The 14,958-nt window shown below is 46.3% G+C and overlaps 1 protein-coding gene across 2 annotated transcripts in view; it reads right to left on the bottom strand.

The window, feature by feature from the left end:
- The window catches only part of KLHL18 (kelch like family member 18), a 40,359-nt gene that overhangs the window by 13,153 nt on the left and 12,248 nt on the right, over positions 1–14,958 (bottom strand). For both annotated transcript variants that reach the window (XM_075922991.2, XM_075922992.2), the window contains exons 2-4: positions 5,894–6,024; positions 5,528–5,668; positions 1,003–1,201 (exon numbers count right to left, since the gene is read on the bottom strand). In XM_075922991.2, the coding sequence (XP_075779106.1) occupies positions 1,003–1,201; positions 5,528–5,668; positions 5,894–6,024 (471 nt within the window). The remainder of the gene's footprint in view (positions 1–1,002; positions 1,202–5,527; positions 5,669–5,893; positions 6,025–14,958) is intronic.

Raw genomic sequence — 14,958 nt, 5'->3', positions numbered from 1 at the left:
AGCTCCTGCTGGACTGATCCCAGTAGACGAGAATTTGAACGGAGGTCTCCACAGAACTGATGTGGAACAGTATTAAGGCCGGTTCACACAGGGAGGCCTCTGTTCTCCCAAGAACTGAATTGTCTAGGACAGCAAAACTTTCTGGTAAACAGCTGATTACTAGCATTTGTGGTTACTACTGCCACCTTGTGGTGTAACCTTGCCACTGAAACAGGCCACTAACCATCATGCACACAGGCTAAATATGGGGTTGGCGTGGAGACAATGTGGACAGCCACACACATCAGACCAAAGTTTCAAAGCCTTTCATTTATACTGGAACAAGCCAGAACCCTCCCATTTACTTCATGCTAGAAACCTCTAGAGAAAGGATTGCTCCAACCGATCGGAAAGTGTTTCAACACAACTTGCCAGAAGATCCCAAAATGCCATAGAACCTCAGCGTTATGAACACCGTGGGGTTAGAGTATCAGAGGCAGCAGCACGGGCTGGCAGAAGGCTCCCCTGTGCGCTCTTCATTTAAAACCGGGACCAGTGGGCTGGGACTGAGCCAGCCCGCTGCTCCGAGTTTCAAATGCAGAGCACGCAGGAAGATGTGGGAGTGGGTCTGTGGTTAAACCAGGCCTGGTAAGCGATTAAACGGTTAGTCGACTAGCTGCTAACATCCCTGTCACCCCCCAGACCACCCCACGAGGAGTCTTCTAGCTGCAGATCTCCAGTTAAAGTCAGGATCACTGCTGATGTGGGCCCGAGTGGCGGTGCTTAGTCAACGGGCAGAGAAGAGCAATTTGATAAGTGGAGAGAAGCCCCAATTCTCCCAGAATCAAGACGTTATCCGAGAAGAGGGCCTACCCCCACCACCCACAAGGCCATCTCCTCTGCTACCTGCATGGACCAGTTCCACTTCTCACACAGATCAGCTGTGCGACTGCCCCAAGCATTTCAACCCCTCTAGTGACGCACGCTGCTTCTGCTACGCCGCGTACAGGCCGGCCCACGTACCTGCTCCTCGGACTTGACGTTAAGCTCATCCCTGGAGACCAGCTCCAGCACGTCTTCGAAGGGCAGAGCAAGGAACTCTTCGGACATGGACACCTCCACAAAGTGCTGGTGGGTGAAGCTATTGGCAGTGTCGTAGAGCACGGTACACATCATGGTTTCTGCAAACTGACGTACGCCCAGGCAGTTCTTAGGGTGCAGCCTTCCAGGATAAAACCCCCCCCATGACACTCCATTAACAGAAGGGTTAACAACGTACGTGTCTTTAATGCAGTGCAAAGATGCAGTGAACAGGAAACTGAACCAAGCGACAGGAAAAATGTAACCCGGTGAAACAGAGGGACGTGCCACATTAGAGGACAGACCCTTCCTGCAAACACCAGTCGGCAGGTTCCATTGGCCAGTGTTTGCCGTCACGAAGAGTCACTCGGCCCAAATTAAGAGGGCAGGTGAATCACACCATGAGAACAATACGCCCCTTGTTGACACTCTCAGAAGTACCAAGGACTGACTGGTCCTAGCGACTGATGTGCACTCCCCACAGCGTGGGCCCCCTAAAGTTAGGGCTGTGACAAGTTGGGGGAGAAGCAATGCAGGAATCTACACAATGGTCCATCTACCATTGGCAGATCCCAGGAATGAAACCGGTTTGACTTCAGGTTTGACAGCCAGAGGAAGCATCTTCTTCAGAACCTTACAACCCTTGTTTGCTCTCCCCACACACCTTCGCTAATTACAGACGTGAGCTCCACCTCTTCTTCCTTGACTTTCCTGGCCAATGAAGCTTTATTGAGGATGTCTTTTAGCAAGTAAAGGTCAGAATGCAGGAACAAGCCCTGCAGAAATGAGCTAACGATCAGACCAGCCGGGCAGGAGCTTCTGCATGCCATCAGAAAGCAGCACAAAGGAAAAAAAAAAAGAAAAAAAGAAAAAAAAGAAGGGCTAATACAAATGTAGTGCTCTAAATCAGTTTCTCTCAACCAATGGTATGAGTACCTTAAAGGTACTTGAGAGGGGTCGGAGGGAGGGGGGGTACGTCAACAACTGAAATTTGGAGAAAACAGAATTTTTGTTGTAAGTTTTACAGCGCTTTATTTTTGTAATTTTCACACCCAAAAATGTCACTGCCCACCTGGCTACGATTAAGTTGTTTAAACAAATGTGTTGCAATGGTAGAAAAAAATTGTGTGGTTCTGAAAACTGTAGGTACTGGGGGTACTTATTTTTTTTAAAGGGGGTGCTTCATAAAAAAAAGATTGAGAAACACTGCCCCAAAGCATCCGTGTGGTACAAGAAGCTTTCGGCACAGAAGTTTCTTAAACACTTGTAAAAACATTGAAAAGTCAACTCCACCAGGCCCTCAACTCTATCTCTGACCCATAAATACTTGGAAACCACCAGGATGGTCCTCTCCTGTTTAACACAGTGGTTCTTAACCTGGGGGAAATTGATTTGGCATATTTCAGGGGGTAATACGTTAAAAGTACAATAGGTGTTCAATTTTGTTCAACGTAATGTACGAGAAAACGAAATACAATAAAAATGACGAATCAATTTTCTTTTCGTTCATTGCCATTTTAAAAAGGAGTAGGGGTAATTCTGGTTTATTGGTTAAGGTTAGGAAACAACAGTGCCACAGAGGTTAAGAACCACAGGTTTAACAGGAGAGGACCATCCTGGTTGTTTCAAAGTATTTATGGGTCAGAGATGATGAGTCAGTTTTACAATCCTGTCAGAAAACAATTGTAGTTTCTCTTATTCTAACCCGAATGAAATTAATAAGTAGTCCTGCCAATTTTCCCTGCCTTTGACACACACATTTTCACATCAAAGGCTATGAATGGGACACATCCAGCTCACTTAATTACCTTCTTAACACCGGTCCTACAACGGATAGGTAACTGCTTTTGCTGTTATAGACATCTTGGATTCTGTCATTTCCACTCTAGCTCATCTGAAGTGGGTTTTACGCATGAAAACTCATGATACCACAAATATATTTTAATTAGTGTCTAAGGTGCTGCAGGACTGCTCGTTTTTAAGTTACAGACGAGCATGGCTGCCCCTCTGAGACTTATTAACAAATGAAATTAGTTTGTGGAAACAATTTGTACCATTCTTGCTTCACTATTAAGCTACCTGTACGATGCCCAGAACCAGACACTGACAGAGACACCTCGTCTTTGCCTAACTGAGGACCACAAAGTCACCAGCATGACAGCAAGGCAAATTCGGTGGTTTGAGCCAAGGTTTTGCACTCCAGCAGCACTAAACAGATGGAGCCGTGTATTTTGGGAGAAACCACCCCAGCCAGGCCCACTGCTCATTTAAACATGATTTTACATCCCTAGCATAAAGATCCAAACATTTAAAACAACACATTTAATAATTGAGTGCACAGAGAGACCTTTACAAAGTAAAGGATTAGATATGGCGAGTAGTATTCACTGCCTGCTAAGCACGGGTTTACACAGCTTTGGACTTTATTTCCTCTGAGACTGTGAGGCCACAACACCCAGGAACAAAAAAGTGAAGTCAAATGAAAATAACCCCCAAGTCATTGTCACTTTCCTCTAAAAACCGGAATGAGAAAAGTGGTTCTTCCTGAGACATGCGATCAGAGCCCACTGATTTTCTGCCCACTCAAATCCACATTAAGGAGCTCAGTCAGAGTGGCCCCCCCATTCAAAGATTTCACCATAAGCAGCTCCCATTAATCTTAGGTGGAGCAGTGGATGTTCAGACTCTGGAAAAAACACTCAGGCCGGTTTTATTAAGGGGCCTAAAAATGAATTTGCACCTCTAAATCAGGCCCCAGCACTTTACAGTGCAACCCAGTTCTCTCACAGTCTGGTATGAGTCATGTGCCAAAAATTATTTTTTGCCAGGAAAAATGAAGCATGTCATTATTATAATAATTACTTAAGTATTTGCACTTAACTAGTAGAGAGCCCTTGGGCTCACATGGAACCGTAAATGGAAACATCTGAAACAGGGCCAAAAATACATGCCTTCTCTGAATCATGCATTTTAGAATAAGCCCATATGGAATGAAAAAATCTGGCTGAGATGCTACATTTATTACATATGTTTGGTGCAATATCATGGAATGAACTAAGAGCTGCAGAAGAACGTGGCACAGGGAAACAGGACACTTCCAATGGCGAACGTACATAATATTTTCAGACCCTGACCAAACTCTGGTTTGTAGGATCTTGACATTTATGACTAGAACGGTTTTGTGGTGAAAGCACTGGATTCAGAAGACCTGCGATCAACTCCTTGGCCTTCCACAGGTCCCCTTTCATTAATCGTGTTTAACATGTGCCTAGTTTCCCTGTCTGTAAAAGTCTTCCTATTTCGCAGGATGAATTCACTGTTTGAGATGCCCAGGTACGTTATTGCAATGAGAAGTGTAAGTACCCACACAGAATCCCAGAGAAACATTTTAAGGATAGATATAACGTTTTGAAATAGCTGCTGCAGACTGCGGATGAAGAGGATGCAATAGAATTGCTAAACCCTTAGGAAAAGAATCTGCACAATGAAACCTTATTGTGTGCAGCAACTTACCCGTTTAGCGTTTCCTTTGTTTGGTTGTTGGAGCCATCTCTGTTCAAGACCTTTGATGGACGTCAGTTAATGTCGGGGAGCCTGCTCCACCACTTCCACTGTACTAGGGTTGTGAAGGACTAATCGACTAGCCGATAAGCAAATGATTATCGGATAGTCAACAGGATAGTCGACTAGTTGCTTCCTTCCCCCCCCCCGCTGCCTCTATCAGATAGGCTACGCCTACACTACAAAGAAAAGTCAGAAAAAGATACGCACATTGCGAACCACAATGTGCGTTATCTTTTTTTGCTTTTCTTTCGAAAGAGGATTTTCCGAAATTTGGCCTATCTACATGGTGCCAAATTTTGGAAAAATCTTCTCTTTCGAGCCATCCCTTCTTCCTCATGAAACAAGGTTTACCAGGATGGCGAAAGAACGTGCCTGCTTTTTTGGAAATGTTTCTGAAAAAACAGACGTGTTCCTTAGACGCGGCATAGCTTTTCAGGGATACCTCTGGTATCCCGGAAACGAGCTGCAGTCTAGACGTAGCCATAGAGACAGCAAGGGGGGGAGGAGGGTACTCAAAGCGGTAGTGCCGCACAGAGCCCAGGGTCAGCTGCTCCGTGCGATGCTGCCGTTTTGAAGGCCACGGGGAGCCCACCGTTGGGCTCCTTGAGGCATTTCAAAGGAGCAGTGCTGTACAGAGTCCAGGGTCAGCAGGGGAGTCCCCATCTGACCCTGGGCTATGGTGCTTTCGTCTTTGAAGTATAGCAACAGCTCTAGGGATAATTAACTGCCTCCTGAACTCAACACAAGCAACTGGAAGAAAGGACCAGATTTTAGGATCTTGTCCTCTGATAAGACAATTCCACCAGCCTATGACACAGCAAGACCAGAACCCATGACCCTCTGGTTCATAAGCACCACTTTCTGAGGGAACAGTCAAAGGCATGGGACACAGGTTACTTCTTACCTCTCTCTGAGAAAGGTACAGCAGGCGTCCTTGATATTTTGCAGCTGAAGGAAACTCGCCCCCATCAGCAAAGACTGAACGTTCTGCTGATCAATTGCTAGGTGTCCATTGTAGGCAAAGTTGATCAGAGCCTCTAGTGCACTAAACAGGTTGGAGAAAAGCAGAAAAACGTTGGTTGCATTCAGCTCTGTTAGGTTAGTTCAACTGAAGAACAATGTAAGAGGCCAGTAGCAACACAAATTTCTTTAACAACCCTTTAAGGCATGTTTCTAAACCAATACACTTTGCGTTTGTCTGCAGAGATTGGCAAAAACACCACCCACAAGCCATATCAGGCATGGTCCCTTGGCTGTTCCCCCGAATTACCTCGGATCCATTCCTTGCATGACAATCTCATCCTGCTTGCATTCCATCATGTCATTCGTAAACATGGCATGGAAGTAAGGGATGGAGGCGGCTAGTACGATCCGGTGGGCGCTGAATTTGTGGTCTCCTACCTGTGAACAGACAGAGGGGAACAAGGACATTCAGCAATTGGTCTAGAGATGATCCACTTCAGTGCCATGGTACCTTGCTAGGTGACCAGTGGGCTGAAAAGGCAGGGGAAAAGTCCTTTGATTTGACCTCCAAAATTAGGCATTTAAATTAGTGGCCTCATTTTTAGAGGGGCTGGCCACCAGCTGAAGTTATTGAGAGCTGTCTGTGCTCAGCGTCTCTGAAAATAATCAATAGTCAGCCGAGCGCCACGGTGGGAGGCAACAGCACCCCCCAAAGGCAACACTGTAACGCTACAGTGTTATAGAGTCACAGATATTGGGCTACTATATATATATGATGCCTCATTAGTTTGTTTACCTGCAATCCCACATGAACTCACTTCACCGCCTCTTAGAGATCTGCTCATATTTATGTTCTCTGTACAACCCTCACCCACACTTTGTGCTCTGGCCCACACACTAGCAAAATGGTTGTGGGGTTACACCATCTCAACACAACCTAGATTCGCAGACAGCTGGATGACTAGTGCCAAAGAAGAGCCATCAAACTTGGCACTTAGGAGACCAGCAATGGGAACATTGTAAATGCAGTCACCAAACAAACTAGGAAGAGTCACACAATCAATATACAAGACTATTTGTAACCTATGCTTACCGCGCCTGAAAAAAACGCATGTTATTCACAGACTGGTAAGAGTTTTAAAAGTCTGGTTTTGCCACCAATTTGCTTACTGCACCTCAACAAGTACAATAAAGTTTCACTTTTTTAGACGAAATGTTTATCCCTTGTTACAAACCTCCTTCACATTTCCACACAAACCGAATCTGCTCTCTCACCTACTAGTATAACCTTATTTAAACCGCAAAACAATCAAGCAGGCCTCGAGACAGCAACACCACAAACAACTAGCAAGGCCAACTCAACAGTATCAAGGTATTTCCTTTCTATAAATCACGTAAGTCCTAGGCATGCCACATGTCATTTTCTAATTCTATGGCATTATTATTTATACACATTTCCTGCTCGTCAGAGCTTAGTCTGAACAAAACAAAACCAGCCACTCGATAGGCATTGAAAGAAGGCCAGCATGGAAGACAAAGAGGAAACTGCTTGAGGAAGAAGGGAATTAGAGATGGTTGACAAAGGAGAGCATTCCAGGGATGAGGGCAGCCTGAGAACAAGCAGGAAGCCAAGTTGGAGAAAAGAGGACAGAGGGAGGATGTGGAAGAGTTTAGGAATGGGGAGATAGGCCAGACCGGGAGAGGGGGAATGAGAAAGACAGAGGGATGGGGAAAGACTGTGCAGGGCCAGGCCAGTGAACTTGAATCCTATGTGGGAGAAGACAGAAAGCAGATGAAGGGACTGGAGTAGGCAGGTGGGATGGGATAGCCGGGTTGAAAAGGGAAGAGGACGCTTATTTAGCAGCTGCACTTTGAACCACCTGGGCAGGGGACAGTGGATAGGCAATGTGCACAGGTCACAGACATTAAAGCAAGAGGTGGAGACGGAGGCGAGGATGGGTTTTGGAGGTATTAGTAAGACAGCAGCTCGCAAAGTTCTGCTGTGTTTGGGCTGCTGTCACTGCACGTTTCTACATCCCCAACCTCACGTACTTCTCCAGTGCCGGAGAACCCACAGGCCTCACAAATGTCACTGTACATATCCTGCAGTGGGACTCAGGAAAGTCACTTGCCGCCTTGTGCCCAAGACGGAGCAAACTGAACATGAATCTCCTGAGTCCCAGGCTAGTTCCTCAAGCTTATTTAAACCCCAAAGACTTGTATCTACGGACGCGAAGGAGAGCAGGAGGGTTCCTCGTAAGGTTTTATAAAGCCACTTTTGCTCAAAAGTGAACCCAAATCTTGCACCGAGCCTGCCCGAGAGATCCCATTTAACATACAAATACACCACCAGAGAGAGTGCTTATAAAACAGCACAGAAATGTTCAGTTAAAGAGCCTCTCTCTCAAGAAGCTAATGAAAAACAGAGTCCGACTATGCAAGTGTTCTTTTATTGCATTTCCCTTCCTATTTTGGAAGGATTTTGCTCATGCACAATCACTTCCACGGGGGTGAATAAATTCTGACACAAGTATCCGGCTGTGGAATTACACAACACACAATGAGAAAGCAACTGAGGCAGCTTTCAGGTAAGACACCTGTCTAGCAGCCTGAATGCAGTACTGGAATGTGGGAAGAGCTGGGCTCTCTCTGAACCCCTTCCATGACTGACTTTGTGCAAGGCACTGTGCCACAGTGCCCCAGACGCCCTAGCCTGTATGACGGGGTTGATTAGGAACACTGAAGATAAGTGTTTCTACAACATTTTGAAGATGTAAAATATATGAAAAGTAGATCAAGAGTCAGAAGAGCTGGAAAGCAAGAAAAATATCAGTCACATGGGGTTTTGGTAAAACATCTCTCTAAAAACCATCAATCAGCATGACGGCTCTGACCCTCCAAAGCCACAAAGTCCCCGTGGCATGACAACATGAGCCAGCATTCCTTGAACTACAGGGGGCCACTATCAAGTGGTTATTGCTAGGGATGTAGGTGACTAGTCGAGTAGTTAACTACCCAATAAGCCTAGGCTTATCGGGTAGTCAAATCACTATTTGACTAGTCACTTTTCCGCCCCTGGAACCAGGAGCAGGTGCTGGGGGGAGCTGGCTAAAAAGCCGGCTCCCCACAGCACCGTCTCTGTGGGGGGCAGAGGTCCAGCAGGGGACTGGGCATGAGCCAGGACAGGTGAGTCCAGGCTCTTACTATATTGAAAAGGCAAGGGTGCGGCGGGGCTAGCTTCCAGGGCTGGGAGCTAACTCCACTGCGGCTCTGCAGTTTCCCCCTTATCAGCTAATGAAGTACTCGATTAGCTGATTAAACACAATTTAATCCCCTTAGTTATTGCTGCCATGATCCTCTTAACTCTGCTCCTTTGTGCTTAGGCAATAATGAATGCATGACCCCAGATCAAAGGATGCCGTGCTACATACATAGTTCCCCACCACCACACCTATGTATCCCCATCCAGCTACATCCTTGGAACCTCTTTGTTGACTGTCACCAACATGTACTATGCATGACTACTCGGTGGTATCAGACCCGCAATGGGACACTCTGTCACCTCATCTCTCAACTTTGAAGTTTCTGGGTTTAATCTGCAAGGTTTTCTTTAATGCCTTTTCTTGGATTGGTAGTTGTAGACTGAACACCCAGACATTTTAAAGGAGCAACAGTGACTAAGATTTGTGCTGATGTTTTCTCTCTTCCGTGGTAGGTCAGCATAAGTGACAAAGTTGTCAGAGCAAATGCCCAGAGGTGGATCATAAACAGAGACATTTTTCCTCCATCTCACTTCTGAACCATTCATAGGTAGAACATGTCTTCACATATGAATTACAGATTCACTGATATATGCCAAACTGCAGATCCATACATCCAATTACACTTAATCATTGATAGGGTTTATAGAACATCAATCATCAGAATATTTAAGTGCTAAGAGTTTATGCTTGATAAATTTTGTGACTGATTTCAGTTTAGCCCTACTAAATACTTTTGGGTATTCTTAACGAGCCTTCTTCCGCACTATTCTAGGCAGCCTAAGCACCTTCGGGCAGAGAAACTTGTACTTACTTGTCTTGTTTGCAGCTGATACAGTACATGTGAAGTCTTTATTGCCAGGAGGTTTTAGATGACATACAGATGCACTTAATGGCTTCCGCGCTGCCTCTTTTACTTCATTTTTAACACGCTGCCATTTAACTCAGCTAGAGAATGTTCTCAAAGGAAGATGTTTTCTACTTCCAATGAAGAAGCATTTGGAAGGTGTCAAAAATAAAGCTATTTATTTAGGAAGGATAATTTGGGTAAAGATAGGTGTCAGGAGAACAGCTGTTCTCAGCTCTGTCAGACATCCACCTAAGCCAGGCATGGGCAAAATATGGCCCGCAGGGTGGATCCAGCCCGCCAAGCCACCAGATCCGGCCCACAGAGGCAGCAGGGAGCCCCCAGCAGGCTCCCCAGCTTGCCCTGCAGCCCTACACAACAGGCAGAAACGCGGCTGCAGGGCTCCGGTTCTGTGTTAAAACTGGAGGGGAGGGGTGAAGATTTAGGAGCCACCCCGACCCCAGCACATTCCCATTAGCCAGTTTCTGGCAAAGCCCAGCCAAATGGGAGCTGCAGGCTGGAGTAACAGGCAGCCAAGAAGAACCTCTCCTGGGCTCAGTTATTCATGAAGCACATGGCCAGGCAGGCAGGCTGGCTGGGAAACATTTTAAGTTCAGAAGGCAGGCAAGTTTGGCAGCAGGCAAGTAAGTCTTTTGGCCACAGCCTGCTTCTGGCACCCCAGCCCTTTCCTGCCCCAACTTTCTGCCCTCCCACCGCCAACATACCCAAACGCTCTATCCCCCTCTTGCACCCACACCCCCTCCCAGATCTGGCACCCAAATCTCCTACCCCAGATCACAATCCCCTCCTACCCTAGGTCACATCCCAAACCCCTGCACTCCAGTCCCCTGCCCTAAGGAACAACCACCTCCTTCACCCAAACTCCCTCCCAGACTCCAGTTTCCAACCTGTACCCCCCCATCCTTTACCCCAAGCTCTCTTCTGCACCCAACCTCCATCCCAGACCCCGCATCTCCTCCATTAATATAATGGAAGAGTGCGGCCCTCGACCACTTTCCAAAATCATGGAGTAGCCCCCCTGTCAAAAGTTATTGCCCACCCCTGACCTAAGCAGTGCATGGCTGAATTTCTGCATTCATATGTAATGATGTTCCAGGTCAGACAATCTGTTGGAACTGAACGCAGGAGGTCAGGATCCAAAAAGTATGAACCAATACTGCCTGAGCTACTGAACTAGGCTCATCAGCTCAAGTAGCTGAGACATCTAAACTAAGCCCAGTCTGTAGAGGGGACAATGTGAGTTGTATTCAGCTGAATTTTGCTAGATTCCCTGTACATATTTCACACACCTGCCTGCGGAGCACTTCACCTGAAAGAAGGCTAGCGATACACTGATAGCTGAAGACTGCACCTAGAGGAGGTTTCCACCACACCGCTTTTCCTAGAATAGGAAAGGGACGATGTTCCCTCTGATTTTTCCCATGTGAGCGTGGAATGAATTCTGTTACATGCACCCATATAAGTGTGGCAGGGGTAAGCAGAGGGGTTTGGGCTGTGGCAGAAGGTTGAGGTGTAGGAAGTGAGGGCTCCAGCTGGGGGTGTGGGCTTTGGGGTGGTGATGGGGGGAACTGGAGTACAGACTGCCCTGGGGCTGCAGCAGGGAGAAGAGACTCCCGCCAGCAGCACCTGGGTTGGGGGGAGGGAAGTGCTTCTTTCTGCTGCAGCCCTGAGCAAGCTGTATAGCCACACAGCAGCCTAGAGGGAACTCAGGGGCATGTTTATAACAGGACGAACTGTTCGAGCCCTGTAATTAAATCAGAACGCATTGCCTTGTCAAGTGCCTAATTATACCTTGCGAGACTTTAGACCGGAGCTGTAGTTGATGAAGGATTTAGACAGAAGCAGCAGTAGTGCTGGCTGCCAGAGGGAGCCAGGTATTTCAGACCAGATGTCAGAGATGCCAGACTTGTTTACAGGCTCTGCATTCTTCTATGCCCTTCCTACACGGCATTTGGTAGCCCAGGAACCCAGATCAGTGCAGGAAGGAAAACATGGATCCCAAACACATTCTAACAGCAGCACCCAGACTACAAACATCAAGAAACCAAGCAGTCCTGGCATCGATCATATCTCCCAAAGGACGGAAACGTACCTGCCTATGGTACTTACGTGGCTCCTCATTACCAGTGTCTGAGCACTAGGGATGCGAATGGTTAACTGGGCAGGGGCTGGCAGAGCTCCCCACCCGCTGCAGGCAGGGAAATGCTCCAGAACTGCAGAGCCCACAGCAGGCAGAGGGCTGTTCTGACCGGCCAGCTGAAGCAGCCCTTGTGCGCAGTAGGCCCGGCCCGGGTGGCGTGGCACGGCACAGGCAGAGGCTGCTCGGACCAACTGGCTGGAGCGGCTGTTTCCAAAGAAAGGAAGACCTGACTAAATCTAAAGAGTTGGTGTTTCCCATAGTAGCACCCCAAAGAGAATTTTACAGACCAATTGCTGTCAGAAGCAAACGGAAGCATTCTCCTCCAGAACATCTATGCTGATTTGCCATTTTCAGCTGAGACCAGGCCAGTTCACCAGTAGATCTGTTTGGTTCAAACAGGCATCAATCACAGAAGTACCCATGCAGTGTTTAGACTATGAAATGCTTGTGTGCATTAGTTTCAGTTGCAGTATGCATATCCCATGCTATAAAAGTGTCAGTTTTGCTTTAGCACGGGGTCTCAGATCAATAAAGGTTGCACACCACTGATTTAAGTGATAACTCATGAGTGCACGTTTGCTTGCTTTAAACTGTAAATAACTCCCTTCTTTTTCCTAGCGAATACATCTTCAGAAAGTTTATTACTGGATTGGCTACAGGCATTGTCTTTGATGTAAGATCAAGCAAACCAACCGATCTGAAGTGCCGAGTCTCTAGGGACTGTAAGCAATCTGAAAATTTGGTGTAAGTGGCCATTTAGTGCTGCGTCCAGTGTGTCAGATTGGCAAAACAGATAGAAAAGTCTATGGGGACTGTCTGTATCTTCACGAGAAGCTTGTCTTAGTGATCCAAGAGTTCACGTGTCACTCACACGGTGAAATCTAATTACAGAACACACAACCTGTTCCAGGTACCTGTCTTGGTTTTGACAGTTTGCCCTGAGGTAGCCACTTGGTCGTGAGCTACTCCAGACAGCATGATGCAAGATTTCATCCATACTTGAAGTCCGAAACTTCCATTCGCAATGACCTAATCTGTGCCATGGGCACATCTGTGAGGTCATAAAAACACAGGCACGTTTGTGAGTTTCTACAGATTAGTGCATTCCCCTGTCACTTTTACAGACTAGCATTCAAGTCAGTCTCCAGGCACAAAAGAAATGCCAAGGCCTAAAGCTCTGTTGATAGGTGCCCTAGGAATAGGCAAAACAGGGCACTAATAGTTAGGATAGGCGGAGCTATCTGAAAGCACCCTGTATCCCCAACAGCCCTATTAACTCTTCCATTGCTTGAGCAAAAAGAAGAGTAATAAAGGGCCAGGAGTCTGGTGAGAGTTTACAGAAGGAGAAAGCTATCTTAGAAATATGTTACAATCCATAGTGTCTGGCAGTTTCTGGGAGAAAGACAGTTTATAGAGACTCAGCGAAACCTATTCCAGGCAGAATCGCCCATGTACTTCTGACAATGTTCCTTTACTGTGGTGGGTAAAAGACTCGTGAAAAAAAAAAATCATTCTCCATTATACACCCACACGCTTAAAATATTAATTAGTTTCAGCGCATAATGGATCCCTTCACGGAAAAGCATGGTAGGTGTGATAAAAAGACATCTATTGTTTTCATGACATCAAGAGGCTGCATAACGGCGAAGCCTTGGTGCAAAGATCTCTCTCTCTCTCTCTTTCTTCTTAAACATCTTTAAGAGCCTTTGTTAATAGAGCCACAGCTACCTAACCTCTTTTTACTATGATGTCTGAGAGAAAAGCCAAAGGGTAAGAAAGATTAAGCAGCCAACTGTGGTGTAAATTAAAGCATCGAAAACAGTGAAAGCTTCAGACAAGTCTATAGTACCAGGCTGCATCGGAGCAGCTGTAATGTGTCTGGTGAAGACTCGATATGTTCAGAGGAGAGTACTCTTCCATTGGCAGAACCAGTCTCTGATCATCCCTTCCTTTGCTTCTTTCATCCCCAGCGCCCCAAAAAAGGCAAGAAGAAAGGAAGAAAGCAAAAAAGCAAACTTTAGAAAGCAGACGAGCCCAGAGGACGCTTATCTAACAAGCTATCTGTGCCAGAGAAAACTTATTAAGAAGAATGCAGACTCTTGTCAGTTGTTTTCGGTTCGACTCAAAAACCATCAACTGGGTTTCCCAAGCAGCGCATAGCAAGAATGGATTCTAACCTCACCCTCAGAGTGCATTTCTTCAGCGACTGTAATTCTTTGCTTCTCCACAGTACGTCTCCTTTGAGGCTCTCAAAAACATGTTGGAGCCATTAGTAAAACTTCGAACACTTCAAACAGGGATGAGGGAGAATTCCTGCTCCCATATTACAGATGGGAAAAACAAACAGTGAGATGAAGTAAGGGGACCAAAATCTCTACCAGCACAGCATTTCTAATCCTTACATTCATCCACAAAGCAAATCAAGAGCAGAGCTGTGTGACTAGAATCCAACACCAACAACACCCAGTCCCCTGCTTTTACCATTAGATCATATTCTCTCCTTCCACCCATCTTCCAAGCTAACTGTCCCAACAGGAACCACACTGCTTTGGCTGAAGGAAGAGTACAACACTCCCGCCAGCTTGAGAAGTGAGAGAATTACAACACCAGGATCTCCTTCCTCTAAGGAACAGTTCCTAACGTCACATGACACAATAAAACTGTTTTTATACCCAGTTCCTGTACAGGACAAGAGGGTCATGCGTCAGAGCAATCGAATCATGCGGTTTCAATTTAGAACAGAAAACACAGTTGGAAGTAAAGAATTATTTCATTTTATCTGACTCAACAGGTTATAATCACGGAAAACCTCAGTATTGCAGGGTTTTTGCTGTGTTGATGAAGTTACTAAAAATCATCCCTTCTTTTGTTTAGATGGGCTAAATGCTTGAATTTTCTCATTCCTAAATCTTTGCAAAATCTCTAAAGAAGTTTAAACTATCCAAACACTGTTCATTTTTCTGCATCTCTGCACTCCCTAGTGCTGGCTAGGGATGTGACTAGTCGACTGCCCGATTAAGCACAGGCTTATCAGGTAGTCAAGTCACTACTTGACTAGTTACTTTCCACCCTTGCTGCCCGATGCAGCAAGGGGAGGGGGGGCC

This window comes from Pelodiscus sinensis, chromosome 2 (genome assembly GCF_052426305.1).
Source record: "Pelodiscus sinensis isolate ZL-2025 chromosome 2, ASM5242630v1, whole genome shotgun sequence".
NCBI lineage: Eukaryota > Metazoa > Chordata > Testudines > Trionychidae > Pelodiscus > Pelodiscus sinensis.
The sequence above is the reverse complement of the archived record's forward strand: the minus strand, read 5'-3'. Positions and strand labels throughout refer to the sequence as shown.